The sequence below is a fragment of the Syngnathus leptorhynchus genome, chromosome 2 (assembly GCF_054491065.1).
Source record: "Syngnathus leptorhynchus isolate UIUO chromosome 2, UIUO_Slep, whole genome shotgun sequence".
Lineage (NCBI taxonomy): Eukaryota > Metazoa > Chordata > Actinopteri > Syngnathiformes > Syngnathidae > Syngnathus > Syngnathus leptorhynchus.
The window spans coordinates 23676259-23696329 of record NC_141196.1 but is presented as its reverse complement, the minus strand read 5'-3'; the positions used below and the strand labels follow the sequence as shown (position 1 = coordinate 23696329).

Genomic DNA, 20071 nt, shown 5'->3' with positions numbered 1-20071 from the left:
TCATCAATGCTTAAGTTTAATTTTCATCCCTTCACTGTAGTCATCAGTCCATCCTTTGTTTATTTTCAATTTCTCAGTCCTGCTGAGACAATGAGGTCCTCCCACTCGGGCCATTCGTCTACCTACCTGCAGCCATTCATTCCACATGTCTCCCCTCCTTCACGTCTTCTAAAGCAAAAGGGTGGAGTTCCTTCACCTCAGGCCTTTTATTCAATGAATTCCAGTGGTCGCAGAGGATGAGACGCTTGTTTAGTCAACCATGTATGAATCTGCGTGCATGTGTGTGTGTGTGTGTGTGTGTGTGTGTGTGTGTGTGTGTGTGTGTGTGTGTGTATGCATTTCGGTTATTTTTCTTCTTGAACAGGACAGTCTTCATTGTTGAGGGGATGATTGTGCAAATTCATGCAGTCTCCGGCATGTCTATTCGAAATGAAATAGGGAAACATTTTCCTCTCTAGAAGAAGCAAAAAAAAAAAAAAACAAGTTCTGGTGAGCTTTGTGCTTTTTGAGTGTGTGCGGCGTGGGGTGGGGGTTGGGATTTTTTGTTTCTTAACCCCATTCCTTCAGTACAACAAAAAAAGGAATATAATACTTAGTTATGGCCTCGTTCACACAGCCCTTTTGCGGAATAAGTGATAGGACGTCTCACATTCTTGATCCTCAGCTGGGCTATTTCAATTCTAGTGAAATGGTTCATGGATAATATGCCATGTGAATGGTGTGGGCAAGGGAGTGGGGTGGGGGTCTCCGTTTAGAGTTGAGTGACTGGTTAGAATTGCATGGCCACTTTATTTAGGACATCAACAAAAGAATGCGACTCGACTCAAAGTTAAAAAAGTCCCCTTCCCTTCTTCCAACCCCCGTCTCCATGTCTGAGTTTCATGATGGTAATCTCCATGCTCTGGCTATCATCCCACTTTGAGCCTGCTTACCCCACCCTTGGCCAAAACCAGGCCTAGGCCTGCATATCCCAGGACAAAGGAGTTTGTGTATTACTGACTTGATCAGATTAGCGGGATTCATTCTCTTGTTATCATCATTCTATCCCTTCCTCCACTCCTCTTTTTCCCTACCCCCTCCCCACTCAGCGACTGGTGTTGCCTCTTAACCACGCCAACCACCCACTTTGCCATCGTCGCATTCATTTGCATAAGGGCTCCCGTGATCTAGTTTGAGAGGGAAATGAGTAGCGGCATGTTTCCTATATAAAATGTACATATATGTACATAATTGAGGAGAAATGTACATAAAATTATAAGGCATTAAATTGAAGCACACAACACTGTTTTAGTGTCTTGCTACTGTATATTCTGTTATATTCTTACAAAAACCTCTTTCTAATAATTGCCAAAATAATATTTTTATTTCCAGCGAATGGCATTTTATTCTAGTCTTTTGATAACATAGTGCCAAAGTCGTTCAATACATCTTTTTCTAGGAATTGTTATGTTTTTTTTGCAGTAGATGGTGTGGATAAAACACGTGATGTCCAAGATTGTACTTAAATTATGGTATAGTTTGCTTCTAACTTTACTTAAGGTCAAGTTATGACACAAAAGCATCCGTGGCATCAAATCAAACAACATTACTCTTAAAACTAATGGCTCACAGAGGAGGCCAAGATGTATCATTGCAAAACTCAATCATTAACACCATTAGCCAGGATTTTTTTACCATCTTGTACCATTTTAGGATGTTATGGAGAGCATGTGAATAGCTGAGGATAGGTTCGATACAAAACAATAGGAATAGATAAAAAGAGAGCCGGGAATAGGTGAGATTTTACTGCATGTACTTATACAGCTGGGAAAAAAGAATGTTGTCTGTTTGTTTGTTTGTTTGTTTATTTATTTATTTATTTATTTATTTATTTATTTATTTACATGTTTGATCATGACTGAAAAACAGTAGGGAAGGTATCGATCGTGGCTGCAGCGTTAATTAAAAGGAAACAAGAACACATTTCCCTGGTGTTCTTAACAGCATGCTGTTGTTTTTAAATGATAGTACTGGGAAAGCAGTAAAGGTTCAGACAGTTTGATAATTCCAGCTAGCTGTGACTGCTGATGAGAGAGGGGGGCTGCTCTTCAGTCGCTGCTAGACAAAACTATAATTATGCTTTATCATCAATTCTAGTGATTGAGGCTGTATTTCTTTGTGGCCTTTGAATAATAGTTTAGAAACAGCAATTCCATAGGAAACGTGGCAGTTGCCTAGCTTTTTTTCCCTCCCTTCAGTCATCATATGTTTTTTTTTAATCTTAGCTCCAGAGACGATCACTGAATGACAATGAGATTCTTCAACAATTTTTAAACAGGATTTTTTTCCCCCATATGGCTTTCTGAGCTTTCTGAATGTCTTACTGCAGCCATTTTCTCGTAGGAGACAGTAGAAAAGAGCAGCCTTACAGTACGTTTTGTAGGATGGATTCGAAAGGTGAAAGAGGACGACATCATTACAATGGGAGCTAACAGAGAGAGTTTTGAAGGAGGAAAGAGTTAGTTAATCATTTTGACAGTAAGCAAGAACATGGGTCAGATCTGAAATTAATTTCACGCTCCTTTCCACCAGCCAATTCTGGGAGAAAATTGAATGAGAATTTTCCCCCTAATTAGATGGCCAGATCAGAAAGTATAAGGCAGGCCACAGAAAACTTACTTACTTGTATATCCTGAGGTATTAGGTGATTTAGAGATAGGCAGAAATTACTCCAACACTTTTCTCTCTAGAGTGCCATGATGGTGGTGATGGTAAAGATATTTGTATTGGTGACTGACAGGTGTCTGTTTGCCAAATGTGGAGAATGACTTATTGGCAATTTGCTCAGAGCTTTGAAGTACCTCTGTGTCGGGAACTGAGTCCATACCGGGCACATGGAGATTACTGCGGTAGTCTGGACCCTGCCGCCTATCAGTGGGCATGAAGCTTGGCATCCAGCACCGATCAGAGTGGCCCAGAGACTTGCACTCCTCTGTGCAGTTAGAGAACAGATCCGTGCCTGTATAGAAGGAGAGTGTGTGGAATAGGAATACAAATATGTGAATTAGGTCATGGGTTATAACAGTGGTGTCCAAACTATGGCCATATTGTGGGCAATGGGCAAATTGCGGCCCGCGGTCCAGTTTTTATTGGCCCGCAGCAAATTCTGGAAACATAATTGATATGGCCCGCACAAGAAGCTTGAGCTACACTCTGTTGCACTTCTCAGTTTCAACATTAGATGGAGCCCGCCACACAAACGAAATCAAGCGAAGAAAAACTTTTACCGCGAGTCCCCAGAAATGGCTGCACCGAAGAAACGCCAAATGGCAAGTGAGTGTAGAAAATTTCAAACACGGTGGGAAAATGAGTATTTCTTCAAAGAAATCAACGGAAAGTGTGTCTGTTTGATTTGTAATGAAGATGTTGCTGTGATGAAAGAGTGTAATGTCCGTCGGCACTATGAGACCAAACGTCAGAGCTACACATCGTACACCGGTGCTGAACGAGCACAGAAAGTTAAGCAAATGGCAGCTAGCCTGCAAGCTCAACAGCAGTTTATTTTCATGCCAACAAAACACAGGAAAACTCAACAAGAGCAAGTTATGAAGTCGCTAAACTTATTGCTCAGCACGGCAAACCGTTTTCAGACGGTGATTTCATAAAGCAGTGCCTCATCAAAGTCACAGAAGAAATGTGCCCTGAAAAAGTGCCGGATTTCAACAATGTGAGCTTATCCAGAAACACAGTGGTGCGGAGTATCGAGGACTTGTCAGCTAACGTGAAACTTCAGCTGAGAGACAAGGCTTGTGCTTTCGATTTTTAGTCAATAGCATGCAATGAGAGCACAGATGCCACAGCAACCGTTAATGTTTTTGCGGGGAGTAGATGATAATTTTTGGTTTACGGAGGAGCTACTTGATATGATGAGCCTAAAAGGCACAATGACGGGAAAAGATATTTTTGAAGCTGTGTCAGAGGCAAATGAAAAGATGGGGCTTAAATGGGACAAGCTCTGTGAAGTAACAATGGACGGAGCTCCGGCCATGACTGGCGAGCGCGAAGGAATGGCATCGTTGGTCTGCGCCAAGGTAAAAGAGAGCGGAGGTGAGGCTGTTAGGATGCACTGTATAATCCACCAAGAGGCACTGTGTGCCAAGACTGTCCAGCTGGGCGATGTGATGACTGTACCACAGAGAATTTCAGGCTTTCTTATCTGATGTGGATGCTGAATACAGGGATGTACTCTACCACTCTGATGTGCGCTGGCTCAGCCGCGGCTCTGTGCTGCAGCGGGTTTTTTTTTCGCTGAGATCAGAAATCGACCAGTTTTTAAAAGAGAAGGGCCGACCTCTTCATGAGGTAAGTGACCCTCTGTGGCTGGCCGACCTGGCATTTTTAGTTGATCTTACGCATCATCTGAATACACTGAACAAGAACCTACAAGGCAAAGAAGAGCTGGCGCCACACCTGCATGCGCACATGAAAGCCTTCTGCGTAAAGCTCCACCTGTTTGAGACACAACTACGAGGCTTTAATGCTGTACACTTCCCTGCGCTGTCTGAAATCAAGTCTGCTTTTCAAAACGCCGACCTTTCTGCTAAAAAGGAGAAATATGTGTCTGTGATTGCCTCTCTCATTCAACCAGCGTTTCCAAGAATTTTCTGCCATTGAAAATCAAATCAAGCTGTTCTCAACCCCCTTCCTGGTGAATGCAGAAGAAGTGGAAGAGAGTCTGCAGGTAGAGCTGATTGAAATTCAATGTGATGATTCTCTGAAGAGTCCGCATCAGCTTCTCCCCCTCCCCGAATTCTATCAGAGTTTGGACAATGCCAAGCTTCCTCTGATGAGACGCCACGCAAAAAGAATGATGAGCCTTTTTGGCTCGACATACATATGTGAACAAACATTTTCTCTGTTAAATCAGAACAAAAGCAGACTGAGAACCAGAATGACTGATAGCCATCTCTGTGAAGTCCTTTGTGACTCAACCACCAAATTTTCTCCTGACATGTCAGCCATCCTTCAATCCAATGGACAGCATGTTCTTACATTATATTCTACATTATATGTGAGTTAGAAATACACAGTATTCATGTGTCAGTATGTCATCTCAAGTGCCCTTTGCTTATTTTTCTTTATTTGGCCCTCACTAATAATAATAATAAATTATATTTATAACGCACTTTATATTCGGAGGAATCTCAAAGTGCTACATGGCAAGTAAAAACAAGAATAAAAAGCAAGGACAAGTATAAAACAACTGGACGACAACCAGGATATAAAAACAGGAATTACAGAAATGCCAAAGTAAAGAGGTGAGTTTTAAGTCCGGTTTTGAAAGAGGTGCTCTTAGGTGGTCGGGGAGGGAGTTCCACAGTGTGGGGGCTGCATGGCAGAAGGCCCGGTCGCCCATGGTGCGCAGCTTGGTGTTGGGGACATGGAGAAGGTGAGAATTGGATGAGCAGAGGTTTCGGGTGGCAGATTTGGGGGCAAGGAGTTCTTTGAAGTATGGGGGAGCATGTCCGAGGATGCACTGGTAGTGAGGAGGGCGATCTTATAATTTATTCGAAATTTGATGGGGAGCCAGCGCAGAGAACGGAGGATGGGTGTGATGTGGTCGCTTTTCTGCACACTCATCAGGATCCTAGCAGCGCAGTTTTGGATGTACTGGAGCCTCTGGAGGCTCTTGCTAGGGATCCCGATGAGGAGTGCGTTACAGTAGTCTAGCCTGGAGGAGACAAAGGCGTGGACAAGTTTCTCAGCATCTGTCAGGGTAAGTGTGGGGCGGAGTTTGGAAATGTTCCTGAGGTGGAAGAAGGAGGTTTTGCAGATGTGTTTTATGTGTGACTCTAGGTTGAGTTGAGAGTCCAGTATCACACCCAGGTCGGTGACAGTGGCTGAGAAAAAAAACTAGAAAAAACTCACTAAAAAACGTTTGGACACCCCTAAGGAGTGTGGGTTATAAGGAGTGTTAACAAAGAATTAAACGTATCAGAAATGGTAGTTTTCCACAAGGGTTTCACAAGGTGTGCTGATACATCATGCTCTTTGATTCCTCACATTAGAGCTTTCTATTTCTCCATTATTGTGGTCAAACCCACCCGCAGAAGAAATTTGAGACCTTCAGAGACTACACCCGCACATTAATCTGAAAAAGAACTGTGTGCACGTTAGATGTACTTGATAGTAGCTCAAATAATCAGGTTCAACTGAGTATTTCCTTTTCTTTCATAGATTGTTATGATAACATAAAACCCTGGCAAGCAAGCAAGCAGGGGGAGGTGACAGCAATCAGACAGTTTCAACACTTGTATTCGCAGCATGGTGGAGCCAGGCTTGGAAACCTTTGTTCGTTCAAATATGCATTTAAAAAAAAAAAAACATGTTTTAATGTTCAAATATAATTAAAACCCGTGGAAAGTACCATTTTTGTTTAAAAAACATATATATATTTTGACTTACGATGAAAGACCAAATGTACTACAAAAATTACAAAATTGAGGATTCACAAAATTGTCTCAAATCAGTGTATTCATATTCACATGAAGGATTTACAAAAGTAACTTAAATTCTCTATGCCACATGTTTAACTTTTGTCCATAAAAATAGAATGTAGTTCAACACCCCCCTTCCCACACACAAATTCATGCACACACAGACTCACACACACACACACACACACACACACACACACACACACACACACACACACACATCACACTTGCATGTGTATTATCACACACAGACGCACACATTTCGCATGTACCATATTTTTCGGACTAAAAGTCGCTCCGGAGTACAAGTCGCAGCAGCTATAAAATGCACAATAAAGAGGAAGAAAAACGTATATAAGTGGCACCGGAGTTTTAGTCGCATTTTGGGAGAAATGTATCCAACACCAAGAACAGACATGAACCAGCAACAACAGGCTAAACGATACGGTATGCTAATGTGACATAAACACAAACGAGGAGCTGAGAACGGGCCTGTCGATCGAATTCTTCATCCTTTCTGTAAACAACGCCGTGTGTGCGGCGCGCCGCTGACGTCTGACTCATCGTGAGTTGCAGTTCAAATTATTCCGCAGCCCCATATAACAAGATATAAACTACACCGCTAAAAAAAAATAAAGGAACCATTTTTTTATCAGGGTATGGCATGAATTCAATTACACTTTTCTGATAAGGTTCTGGTCAGTCACGTGGCAGAAGGGGGTTGTTAATCACTTTCAGCTGCATTGGTGTTGATGGAATGAACAACAGGTACACTAAAGGGCCAACAACGAGATGGTCCCCAAAACAGGACTGGTTTTGCAGGTGGAGGCCATTTCAAGCTCCTCCCTCTTGATCTTTTTTTTAACAGTTTTTCCACAAGTGTTGGCTTTTGCAAGAGTCATTATCACGACTGGAAGCATGAGGCGATTTCTTAACCCTCCTGAAGTTGCGCAGATTGTCCAACTCCTCCAGAATGACACATCCATGCGTGCTGTTGCAAGAACATTTGATGTGTCTCCCAGTACAATCTCCAGAGCATGGAGGAGATTCCAGGAGACAGGCAGTTACTCTAGGAGAGCTGCACAGGGCCGTAGACGGTCCTCATCCCATCAGCAGGACCGATATCCGCTGCTTTGTGCAAGGAGGAACAGGTTGAGCACTGCCCGAGCCCTACAGAATGACCTTCAGCAGGCTACTGGTGTGAATGCTTTTGCCCAAACAGTCCGAAACAGACTTCACGAGGGTGGCCTCGGCACGACGTCCTGTAGTGTGCCCTGTGCTCACTACTCAGCACCGTGGAGCTCGATTGGCATTTGCCATAGAACACCAGAATTGGCAAGTCCGCCACTGGCGCCCTGTGCTTTTCACAGATGAGAGCAGGTTTACCCTGAGCACCTGTGATAGACGTGAAAGGGTCTGGAGAAGCCAAGGAGAGCGCTATGCTGCCTGCAACATCATTCAGCATGACCGGTTCGGTGGTGGGTCAGTGATGGTCTGGAGAGGCATTTCCATGGAGGGACGAACAGACCTCTACAGGCTAGAGAACGGCAGTTTGACTGCCATAAGGTATTGGGATGAAATCCTTGCACCCATGGTCAGACCCTACGCTGGTGCAGTAGGTCCTGGGTTCCTCCTGATCCACGTCATTCCTGGCCTCATGTGGCAAGAGTATGCAGACAGTATCTGGAGCATGAAGGAATTGACACAATTGAAGGGCCCTCACGATCAGCTGATCTAAACCTGATAGAACACCTTTGGGACATCATGTTTCGGTCCATCAGACGCCGCCAGGTTGCTCGTTAGACTTTGCAGGAGCTCACCGATGCCCTTAGATCTGGGAGGACATCCCACAAGACACCATCCGTCGTCTCATTAGGAGCATGCCGCGAAGTTGTCAAGCATGCATACAAGCATGTGGGAGCTACACAAGATATTGAAAAGAGTTTTGAATTGCAGAAATTGAATTTAGGCAAAATGGACGAGCCTGCCACATCATTTTTTCACTTTGATTTTTGGGGTGTCTATATACTGAGCCCTCTGTAGGCTGAAAACTTTTATTTCCATCAAAAGATGTGGCATCCTTTTGTTCCTGAGACATTAAACTGTCCATATCAGTATAGATATCCAACTTTTTTTTCACCATTGAAATCTGATGTGTTTTCAAAGTGTTCCTTTAATTTTTTTGAGCAGTGTATATGGAGATATATATATACAAATATTATGGATTTTGATAATGAGAACCACCAAACATCCCCTGATCTTAAACCCCCAGGAGTTTCCACAGACATAGTGCGCCCTCACGGTTTAATGTGAAAATAACATGTGAAGTGATCAACTACACTAGTAAGTAATGTGTTAATGATCAAGTAAAAATGTGTGAATAATTTCACATATAAGTTGCCCCCCCCCACCCCAAACTATGAAAAAAACGCGACTCAGTCCGAAAAATACGGTACTAGGGGTGGGGTATTAATTTTGCAAATGAGCCACATGAAAAATGGGAACACTTGCAGAGGGGCAAGCCAACATGGTAACCTCAACATTGACCATCGTATATGTAATGAAATCAAAGAAAGCATATTGTCCTATTTTGATTAATTGCTGTGAAGGTAAAATTTATTTTGTGTACCCACTGGGAGCTCATTTTAGCCATGACTGGTTAGAATTCCCAGAAATATAAGTGGGAAGTATAACATTGACAGTGATGTAAAATGATGCAGTGAAGACTAACCCTAACTTTCATACACCCAATAGATACTACAGAATATGAAACGGTAGATTTCTATTCAATATTATCAGGCCAAATCAGACCTGATAACCGTACACAAAATGTGAATATTGCTATTCTCTTTTTTGTTGCGAGAGGGTCATTAAATATAGCTGAATATATAACTAATAGCAATTCTTCAGGCACAAGTGGAAGCCCTTGCTTGTAGTATTGTCAGCACGTGCACATAAAAAGCAAAACTTTCCAAATAAAAGAACAATATATTTTACATTTTTCTGTGACTTGGTAGTCACTGTGAGGTCCGCTCTGAGACTGTTGGGGAGAGGGTACTTTGCTCAAGTCGAATGTAAATAAGTTCAATTTGATTGCTGCAAAAAACAAAGTCAACATGTTTTAAAACACTTTTTAAAACTGTGTGTCAAGTGTGACATATTTTATATCTGTAACGAACATACAACAAAATAAATCATTTCACCCGAGTTGCACGGACGAATTTTTGGGTGAGTTGACAGCATTTGAACTGCGCACAATTCTGCTATATATTTTGTGAAGTGAACGCTGATCATTTTTTGGTGTCTACCGTGCCTAAATGACGCTGCATAAATGACGGCCGATCATTGTTCCCCATTCATATTTAATTTTCAAGATACACTGATCATTTGTAACAATTTGTCAAAATAACATACTTTTTCTCTCAAATATATTGTTATAATCATTTGTTTCAGATGTACTGTAATTATTTTCTGTATAAAATTTAAATGTGTTCAAAAAGTATTTTTTTCAAATTTGAGTCTTGAAAAAGAGGGGGTCGTCATATAATCAGGGTCGTCTTATATTCGGGCCGATACGGTATATACAGAATTGTTTTCATTGCTCCATATGTTTTCAGGCCGTGTATGCATTTTATTTTCTGAGTCTAAATCCGCTTGGCTTGTATTTGTGTCTGAGTCCCTGTTTGTGGCAAAAATCTGAACTGTACAGTTCAAGCTATTTGCAGCTAATCCCCCTCAAATACAGTCTGATTAGACTAAAACCGCTGCCATCCCAGTAAGTGTGCATGTGTATGTGTGAGTGTTGTCGTATGTGTGTTAGGAGTCGTGAGCAAAGGGGGAATTTGCTTTGTTACAAAGCAGATTAATTTGGCTTGCCGTCAGTAACAGCTTGGAAAAGTGCCCAGGCTCCTAATAAGAAGGGTTTCTTATTAAATATTAATCTCTTACCATCACAACATCACATTACAGTTTAATATGGCAGAGACAAATGGAGGAAACTATGTTGCTCAATAAGTGTATGTGTGTGTATGTGTGTGTGTGTTTGCGTGTGTGTGTGTGTGCGTGTGTGTGTGTGTGTGTGTGTGTAGGTATATAGTATATGTATATGTGTATGGAATGCATACAGAGAGAGAATTGGGTAGATAGAATTCGATAGATTTATAGATCACTGCGTAGGGAGCTGGCTCTGTTTCATTTATACTCAAAGAATGACACGTAGTCACACAAACACACACGCAAGCGCATGCCCCCCCCCACACACACACACACACAGACACTTAGCTAGATAAAGCCTTGCTGATATTTCTTGACATTTTGGTAGAAATGGAAAAGGCAGTTTGAAACGAATCAGGAAGATGAAACCATTATTGCTGCAGCACTTGAAAGATGAATATAACTTTAGGGTGATGCCCTTATCTCAGAATTAAATAGTTTTGCAACTATTTTCTCAGGGCAGAAGAAGCTAGGAAGCACTGGTTGCCAACAAAAGAATTTATTATGTGAGGGAATGAGTATGAATTGTCAACATGTTTCCCCACACAGTACAAGCAGAGTCCAATTCAAAGACTGCAAAAAAGAGACATGCTGACCCTCATTTTTCCAAATACAGTATCTTAGTATGCCACATGGTACCCATTGTGGCGGAAAAGCAAAGGCCTGATAATAACCTTCATTTGGTAATTGGTATGCAGAGGTTGGAAAAATGAATTACTGATTAGTGAGCTGCTACCCCAGTGATAAGGTGGGCTGCAGCGTGAGAGAAGAATTTGTATTAGCAGCAAGGAGAGATGGCGATGAAGTTAAGAGGGGTCGTGTCAGTGGTTGTAAAATGTAGATAAGCGCTTTTCTGAAATTCACATTGGCTACATTGATATACCTATCCGTAATGCAAGAATGGAAGTTGGCAAATAATTGCAGCAGACCTTTGCCCTTTCACTCAGAAGATCAATTTCAGTATTTACAACAATATACTGTATGCAGGAGATTCAATCATCTTCAAATTATGAATACTCACAACTCCAATTCTGTATCGTTTCAAATATTGCTTCAATAACATTGCTTTAACCTGAGTGCTGGGTTAATACATTTGTTAAGCATGGACTTAGAACTCAGTAACCATCTCTGCATCCTTCTAAATCTCTGCATTATGTTTTCATTATGCATGAACATAATGTAATTGTTTTTGGCCTCTCTCCAACACTGGCAATTGATCTTTGTATTTGTTTCCAGTATCAAGTAAAACACAGACGTATCTTGTCATAAATTATTTCGATGCATATACAAATAAATGTTTCTTTTTCATGTACACCAGATGAAAACAAATGTTATTTGCACATAAAATATGTGATTCCTTTATTGTGTCAATGATGTAAAAAAAAAAACTAAATTAAGTGTGCACAGGGAAAGTGTAGTGCACAATGTTGCTGTTTAAACTGATTTGCAATTCACTATAAATCCATCCATCCATTTTCCGTACCGCTTTGTCCCCACGGGGGTCGCGCACATGCTGGAGCCTATCCCAGCGGTCATCGGGCAGTGGGACACCCTGAACCGGTTGCCAGCCAATCGCAGGGCACACAGAGACGAACAACCACCCGCACTCGCACTAGGGACAATTTAGAGTTTTCAATCGGCCTACCATGCATGTTTTTGGGATGTGGGAGGAAACCGGAGTGCTCGGAGGAAACCCACACGGGCTCGGGGAGACCATGCAAACTCCACACAGGGAGGGCCGGAGGTGGAATCGAACCCGCACCCTCCTAACTGTGAGGTGGACGTGCTAACCAGTGCGCCACTGAGCTGCCCACTTCTCCTATAAATGTATAGTTAAAGCAATATGTTAAAAGAGAAGACAAAAAGTCAACAAAATTGTGTTTCACTACAATTTTTTGTTCATACAACTTTCTTGATGTATACATACGCACGCACGGGCGTTTACAAACTTTACGATTCAGCCAACTCTTTTTGAACATTCTTATTAGTATAAAAGTTTTCAGTTGTATAGTCTGACTATTGTGAAATGTATTTGCTCAATGAAAGTAATGATGAGGATGAGGATGTTGTATACAGTATGGGGCTTTTGTGTGATGATAGGTACTTTTTTTGCAATAATGACCAGCAGTGCTTAAATGATTAATCATTTCTTATTAGACAGTCATGCTTTATAACCAATAGAACACCAAATTAAAAATGGTTAGTGTGAAGGGATTGTCTGGGGTCATAATGTTTGATCAAAGAGTTACTGATTTGTAATAAACTGCTAAATTTAGTCTTTTGAAACAGGGTCCTGTTTCGATGTACAAGTTTACAAACATGGAGTGGCGAGCTCCTCTTTTGTTAAACAGAATGGGCTGGCATTCAAAATGCTAATTCTCAGGAAACAGGACGACAAGCTGCTTAAATAAAACATAAATAGCATGGTGTTGTGTGTGCGAGAGAGAGAGAGAGAGAGAGAGAGAGAGAGAGAGAGAGAGAGAGAGAGAGAGAGAGAGAAAAGCAAGAAAGCTGCACTTTGGCACCCCAATGACATGGTGTGGTCCAGACATGGTGATATGCTCTATCTGCAAGGGGGTCACAACCAAAGAAAGCCTACCGCTGAATGAAGACATCGGAAATCAGCATACATAACTAAGGGGCTTTTTTGCAGACAGACAGAGATCATCATTTACCAACCTCCCATCTAACCAAGACTTGAACCTGTCCAGGACTAGGAAACGTGCAAGTAACATCGCTACAGACCCTTCTCACCCAGGTCACAGTCTGTTCGAACTACTCCTCTCTGGACTGCGTTACAGAGCGCTGCACGCCAAAACTAGCAGACACAGACATAGCTTATTTCCGCAGGCTGTCGCTCTGATGAACTCACACCACTCATAGAGTCTCAGAGACATCACTGGGCAACAATATCCTGTTCATGCCAAATAAATGTTGTTAGTCACCTGAATGTTGTAAGTCACTTAAATGTACAGAGGCTGAGATCAACAGGAGTCAAATTCCACAACACAAACTTGGCCAATAAAGCTGATTCTGATTTAAATCATGTTTTAAAGCACACCTCTTCTGCTCTGCTTTCATCACCCATTGTCTAACTCTCCAACTTATTCTTATTTCTCCCTAATTTCACGTTTTATCTCTGTCTTTTACAACAGATACATTATTGATCCTGAGAGAAATTATGGTTGGACTTTATTCATCTCATGATGAAAATTAAATTGTCACAGCAGCAATATTCCAATAAAAAAAGGAGGCTCCAATGGTTCCTTCTTAAACATGAAAAAGCTGGCCATTGAGTCAGAAAGAATTGGTAGAAAGTATCCACTGAGAGCATTTGGAGGGTGACCGCATTATTAACTTCATGAACAAATGAAGCAACTGTTTTGTTTGCGAAGGCTCACTACTGTGTGCATTTGACGCAGCCTCATTAAAAGGCACGTCACATTCAGTCGAGTAGTCACCAGCTCACAGGGAGCAGGCGCATCATTAACTTTGCTGCGTATTTACAAACAACCAGTTTGTAACCTAAATCAACATGCCTTCAGAAAAAAGGTAGCTTACACCAAAGGTTATATAGTCCTAAACTGAATTGGGAAAAGCACTGCAGCGTCATGTGCTTCATTATTTTAATATGCACCAAGATTGTCTTTCTCCTCTGCCCCATGACTCACCTCCCCATAAACATTTATTTGCAAGGTGTTAAAAAAATAAGAACAAAACATAACCGCTGAACAATACAATCCATTTCCCCATTTTAGTGTATATGCAAAGTCACATTCGAGCGACACTGTTACTTCTTGCTTTTTACAGGAGACAAATTAGACAAAAATCATTAGCCACGATCGCAATTGCAAATGTCTACATGTGAGGAACTAAAAAAATATTGTTGGTTAAACTGAGATGCTGTTGGCCCTGATTACTGCCTTTCTAACCAGCTCCGAACACAATATGTCGCTAGACCCGCTATGAATAGAAGCCACGTGCTTCTCAGCAAAATATCAAGTGCGGTCTACACCAAGCTAGCAAAATCTCTATTTTGCAAATGACAGCAGTGAATTTTTGTGACACATCAAATTAGGGAGGAAGAAATATTTTCCTACCAGAGGAAAGGCCTCTATTCATGGCATCGTGGTCGCTGTCTCCCTGCTCACTGTCTCCATGGCCGCTGTCTTTGGAGCTGACCAGATCCACCTCCTGGAATGCCGAGCTGTAGGCAGACTGAAGGTTAATTCACTTTGTGGTGTCCCATTAACATAATGTTTCTAAACAGCAATCTATCTGATCCCATCTCATCATCCAGAGTGCCATTGTAGTAATGAGAGTTATCAGCAATTGAAGGCAAGTACCGTAATTTTCGAACTATAAGCTCCGGAGTATAAGTCGCACCAGCCATAAAACGCACAATAAAGTGAAAAAAAACATATATAAGTCGCACCGGAGTATAAATTGCACTTTTGGGGCAAATTTATTTGTCAAAATCCAACACCAAGAACAGACATGAACCAGCAACAACAGGCTAAACGATATGGTATGGTAACGTGACATATACACAAACGAGAAGCTGAGAATGGGCCTGACGTAACATTCAGAGTTATTCAAATAAGTATTACATAAATAACACGTTTATCAAACCATCTGTGTCACTCCAATTCATTAAATCCATCGATCGTCCTTTATGTAAACAATGCCATGTATGCGGCGCGTATGCGGCGCGTATGCGGCGCGTATGCGGCGCGTATGCGGCGCGTATGCGGCGCGTATGCGGCGCGTATGCGGCGCGTATGCGGCGCGTATGCGGCGCGTATGCGGCGCGTATGCGGCGCGTATGCGCCGCGCCGCTGACATCGGACTCGTTGTAAGTTGCATTTCTAATTATTCCACAGACCCATGTAACAATATATAAAGTTTATTTCAAATAACTATCATATAACAACAATATTATCAAACCATCTGTCATTCCTAATCATTAAATCCATCAATCAAATTCCTCGTCCTTTATGTCAACAACGCCGCGCGCGCACCGCACAGATCTAGGATATAACTATATTGTAGAGTTAACAAAGTACCAGGAAAGACGTGGGTATGGTAAACGGCTCTTTATTTAACAAAACAAGAGTTCAACGAGCTAACAACTACTGAACTGTAACGATAAAAACATATACAAGTTGCTACACGAAATAAAATATATCAAATAACTATAACATAAATAAGTTTTTCAAACCTTGTGTCACTCCAAATCATTAAATCCTTCAAACGTGGGGCCCTTCGTCATCTTCATCATCCTGTGATCAAATCCTTTGTCCTTTATGAAAACAACCGCCGCGCGGCACCGGTGACGTCACTTGCAGTTCAAATGACAGTAATCCCTTGCTACATCGCAGTTCGTTTATCGCGGTTTCACTACATCGCAGATTTTGGAATTTTGAAAATTTGTGAAAAAAAATCACATATAAGTCGCTCCTGAGTATAAGTCAACTATGAAAAAAAAAAGGCGACTTATAGTCCGAAAATTACGGTACATGAGCACTTCATTACAGGTGGATGTCATAGAGTGAACAAAAGAAAAGCTACATACTGTACAGGAGGTCTTTCTCTATATTTACCTGTTGACGTGTCTTGGTCTGTCCACCATGTAGCTTAGCTCTGCTCGTTGCTGTTTGGTCTGAAACAAAGGTAAATGTTGCATGTAGCATTGTAAAATTGCATCAAATGACAAACAATGGGTAGAACGTGACACCTTCAACTGACATAATAGCTCCATGTTGAGCTTATGCTATGAAATGAACTACATGCAGCCAAGATATTTGTGACTCAAAAAGCGAGTGTACTTTTTTGTTGTAATTAATGTTTTTCATTTTTGCCAGTATAAAGTATCATACAAACACGGCGAGACAAAAATTGGGCCAGAATAAGTCAATAACATTGTGACTGGAATATGGAACAAGAGTGTAAGTTATGTTGTACATTGGTGTGCCAGTCATTAATGCTTTGTTCATGAAATTTTCACAATAGCCTCGGTGTGCACAGTCATTAATGGTATGTTCTTGTGGAATTTTCACAATAGCGAGCACAGCATGAGCACAAAATGAATAACGGTTTACAGAAAATTAATTTGAATTTGTACACATTACAGTGTAGTATGTATTAACACAAGAGCAGCTGTATATGAGGCCCTGTTGACACACTGTCATAACGCTGAGTTGAAGGAAAGTAGTTAGCTTATGGTGCATAAGATGATGATCAGTTAAGATGATGTCAAACAGAGACATAGAGGGTGGCATTCTATTAATGGGTCGGGGATCTCACAACAAGGGTGTGAGGGTTTCTTACCTCATTTGATAATATACTGCCATTTGAGATGATGTCAGGCTGCTGGTCTGTGTACCCTGTGACTATGGCTCCACATGGGTATTGGTTGCTCTCCGTGCTCCTCGACGGACTACACAGCTTTAGGAACATGAGGTCGGTTTTGGCAGACTCAGGAGGCAGACATACCTGGTAACAATAATTCTGATTTTGATGGTGTGAGCCAAAGCTGCCTGACTCCTCCACAGGGACTTGAGCTATACCTGTCCTAGTGATATTCACAGCACTTTGAACCAGCATGATATCAGATTTGCTGAGCTTTTTTTTATGGACACGGCCTTGCCGTGCGCAACAGAAGCTGCAGCCCAGGCAGCAGTTGCTGGTCAGGCAGGTGTAAATGGTGAGCTTTTTTTCCTTTTGGCAACGCACAGCCAGCACAATCATGACGAGAAGGAATATAAAGGAGACAGAGACCAAGGCGATGATGAGGATGCGCCTGAGGTCCAGACTGCTCTCTTTGGCTCTAGAGGTGCCTCTTCCGTCTCCGGTGCCGCGACCCTCAGCCACACTGTCCACCAGCATCACAAATATGCTGGCACTGCAGGACAGCGGAGGCTGACCATGGTCTCTCACCTCAATCACCAGGTCGTATAACTGATGATGGTGTCGTTTAGCTGACACCCGCCGCGCTGTCCGGAGTTCACCTGTCCTCCAATCCATTCGGAAAATTCCGTTCTCATTCCCCCTCTGGATGCTGTAGGAAAGCCTGGCATTCTCCCCATCGTCCGCATCCATTGCCACGATGCGTGTCACCAAGTAACCAGGCTCGGCCGAGCGAGGTAGAGGCTCCTTTGCTGTGCCGTTCTTCCCCATAGGAGCTAACCATAGGGGGGCATTGTCATTCTGATCCACAATGATAACGTTGACAGTGGCATTAGTGACAAGCTCTGGGGTGCCTGCATCTTTTGCCTGTACCACAAATGTAAAATCGTTTAGTTGCTCGTAATCAAAGGACCTCAGCGCGTATAAGTACCCTGTCTCCTCATTTATTGACACATAGGTTTTGACTGACATGCCCTGAATCTCACACTCTAATATGGAATAACTGATGAGTGCATTCTGCCCGATGTCAGGATCCAAAGCAGTCACTGCGTGTATATACGCTCCTGGCACGTTATTTTCTGTCACATATACATCATATATGGCTTGTTTGAATGTGGGGGCATTATCATTCTCATCTGCCACTTGGACTTTAATGGGTTTGCTGGTGGCAAGAGAAGGCGAGCCTTTATCCCGTGCAACCACAGTCACTGAATAGAAATCTGCAAGCTCCCTGTTCAACAAACCATCAGTCACAATGGTGTAATAATTCCTAAATGATGATTTCAAGTTGAAGGGCACCTCGCCTAGGATTTCCACGTTAATTTGTCCGTTCTCCCCAGCGTCCAAGTCTGTCACGCTCAGCAAAGCAATGACGGTGCCGGGGGCTGCGTTCTCGCTGACAGACTCCGTGACTGTACTGAAGGTGATCTCTGGTGCATTGTCGTTCACGTCTGTGACTGTGACGAGGACCTTGCAATGCGCAGGCACGGCGTTTGGCCCCATATCCTTGGCTTGGACAAAAATCTGATATAGACTGCTTTCCTCAAAATCCACCTCGCCGCGCACCTCAATGCGCCCTGCACGCTGGTCGATGCTGAAAAGTTCTTTTATGTGGTTGGAGTTGTGGTTACTAAAAGAATAGGCAATCTCGCCATTAAGTCCCTCGTCCATGTCAGTGGCATTCAGTTGGATGACTAGCGTACCCGAGGGCGCGTTCTCTGAAAGTGTTACGGTGTAAACGGGCTGCTCAAATACAGGCACGTTATCGTTTGAGTCCAGAACTTTAACCACCAGCAGCGCGGTGCCTGTCCGGGGTGGCTGGCCACCGTCCACTGCTGTCAGCACGTACCTGTGAGCCGCCTGCTGCTCTCTGTCCAGCGGCTTCTCCAGCACAAGCTCGGCGAATTTGTTGCCATCTGTTTGGGTCTGCACATCCAGGTAAAAGTAGTTGTTAGTGGTGATATCATACGTGCGTAAAGAATTGGTGCCCACATCCTGGTCGAACGCGCTCTCCAACGGGAAGCGCGTACCCGGAGTAGCGCTTTCGGAGATTTCCACCGTTATGTCCGTTTCAGGGAAGCTGGGTGGGTGGTCGTTAATGTCCACCACCTCTATCTCAACTCGGAAAAGCTCCAAAGGGTTCTCCAGGAACACCTCCATGTTGAGCTGACAGCTTGCGCTCTGCTTGCATATTTGCTCCCTGTCTATTTTCTTGTTAACAAACAGGACGCCATTCTCTACGTTTACTTCCAAGTAAGGTGTTCGAGAGCTGGGCACAACTTGGAAACGGCGTGTTGTTAGTTTGGTAAGGTCCAGTCCCAAGTCCTCGGCGATATTTCCCACCAAGGTGCCGTGATCTGCCTCCTCGGGCAAAGAGTAGCGTATTTGGGCGAGCACTCCATCGGCGATGCACAGGGCAATAAAAAGCACAATCATCGCCGGGAGGAGTTAGAATAAAATGCACTTCAGGAAAATATAGCAAACCTTATTACCACCTTTAGGTTGATAAAATGTTCATTTCCATGTCCCGTTTCATCCCAGAGGAAAAGGTGCACCACACTTTCTAAAAATGTATAGGGCCGGCCGGATAAATGTTTGCAAATCCCAAGAGTTTCTCTTAAAATTGAGGCATCTTAACGGAAAAAACAATGCGCATTCCAGTAAAACGCAGGGGCTGATGAGCGATGGCAGGAAATTGGCTGGGTTAAAAATACATACATCAAGAATCCACTCGAGAAAAAAAGTGAGTTATTTCCTACAATGGCGCAATGCGTGCGTGGTGTGTCGCTCACTTGTCCTTTTAGTATTCTGGCTCCATGTCTCTTCTTGGCATTCTGCTCCCTCAATGCGTTCTTTTACAGCCAGCTCTGTAGGCTACGGATGCCGTTTACTAAACTATCCCCCCCCCCCCCCACTTAATGCACTAGCAAACACTCACGCATCAGTCGCGCCTCCCCCTGGCCACTGCGGTTGTAAATCACCCGGAGAATTCTCCCGATTTGTTGGCTTGTATTGATCGACCATAATGATTCCGCCCACTTATTTATCCCCCATCTCGCTTGATCCAACTGTGGAACGCTTTCAAGTATCAGAGGAACACAAATAATTCCTTCAAAATTACGAATATATCTCCAGTACGACTTCAAATTATTTATATTGTTAAAAATCCTTGGACATTAATGTTTGTAAATAAC

At 42.8% G+C, this 20071-nt stretch overlaps 1 protein-coding gene across 5 annotated transcripts; it reads right to left on the bottom strand.

The window, feature by feature from the left end:
* Positions 1-268: 268 nt before the first annotated feature.
* On the bottom strand, positions 269-19642 carry LOC147061319 (protocadherin-10-like). 5 transcript variants are annotated; one of them, XM_085902574.1, is made up of 6 exons: positions 16800-19642; positions 16073-16131; positions 14570-14676; positions 2867-2998; positions 2663-2783; positions 269-2467 (listed from the first exon to the last, which is right to left on the bottom strand). In XM_085902574.1, the coding sequence occupies exons 1-5, from the start codon at positions 19311-19313 to the stop codon at positions 2689-2691; spliced, it is 2907 nt and encodes a 968-aa protein (XP_085758700.1). In that variant the 5' UTR covers positions 19314-19642; the 3' UTR covers positions 269-2467; positions 2663-2688. The 5 variants fall into 5 exon arrangements, with proteins under 5 accessions (XP_085758700.1, XP_085758692.1, XP_085758707.1 ...); XM_085902566.1 differs by having other exon boundaries at positions 269-454; XM_085902581.1 differs by having other exon boundaries at positions 269-420.
* Positions 19643-20071: the final 429 nt, after the last annotated feature.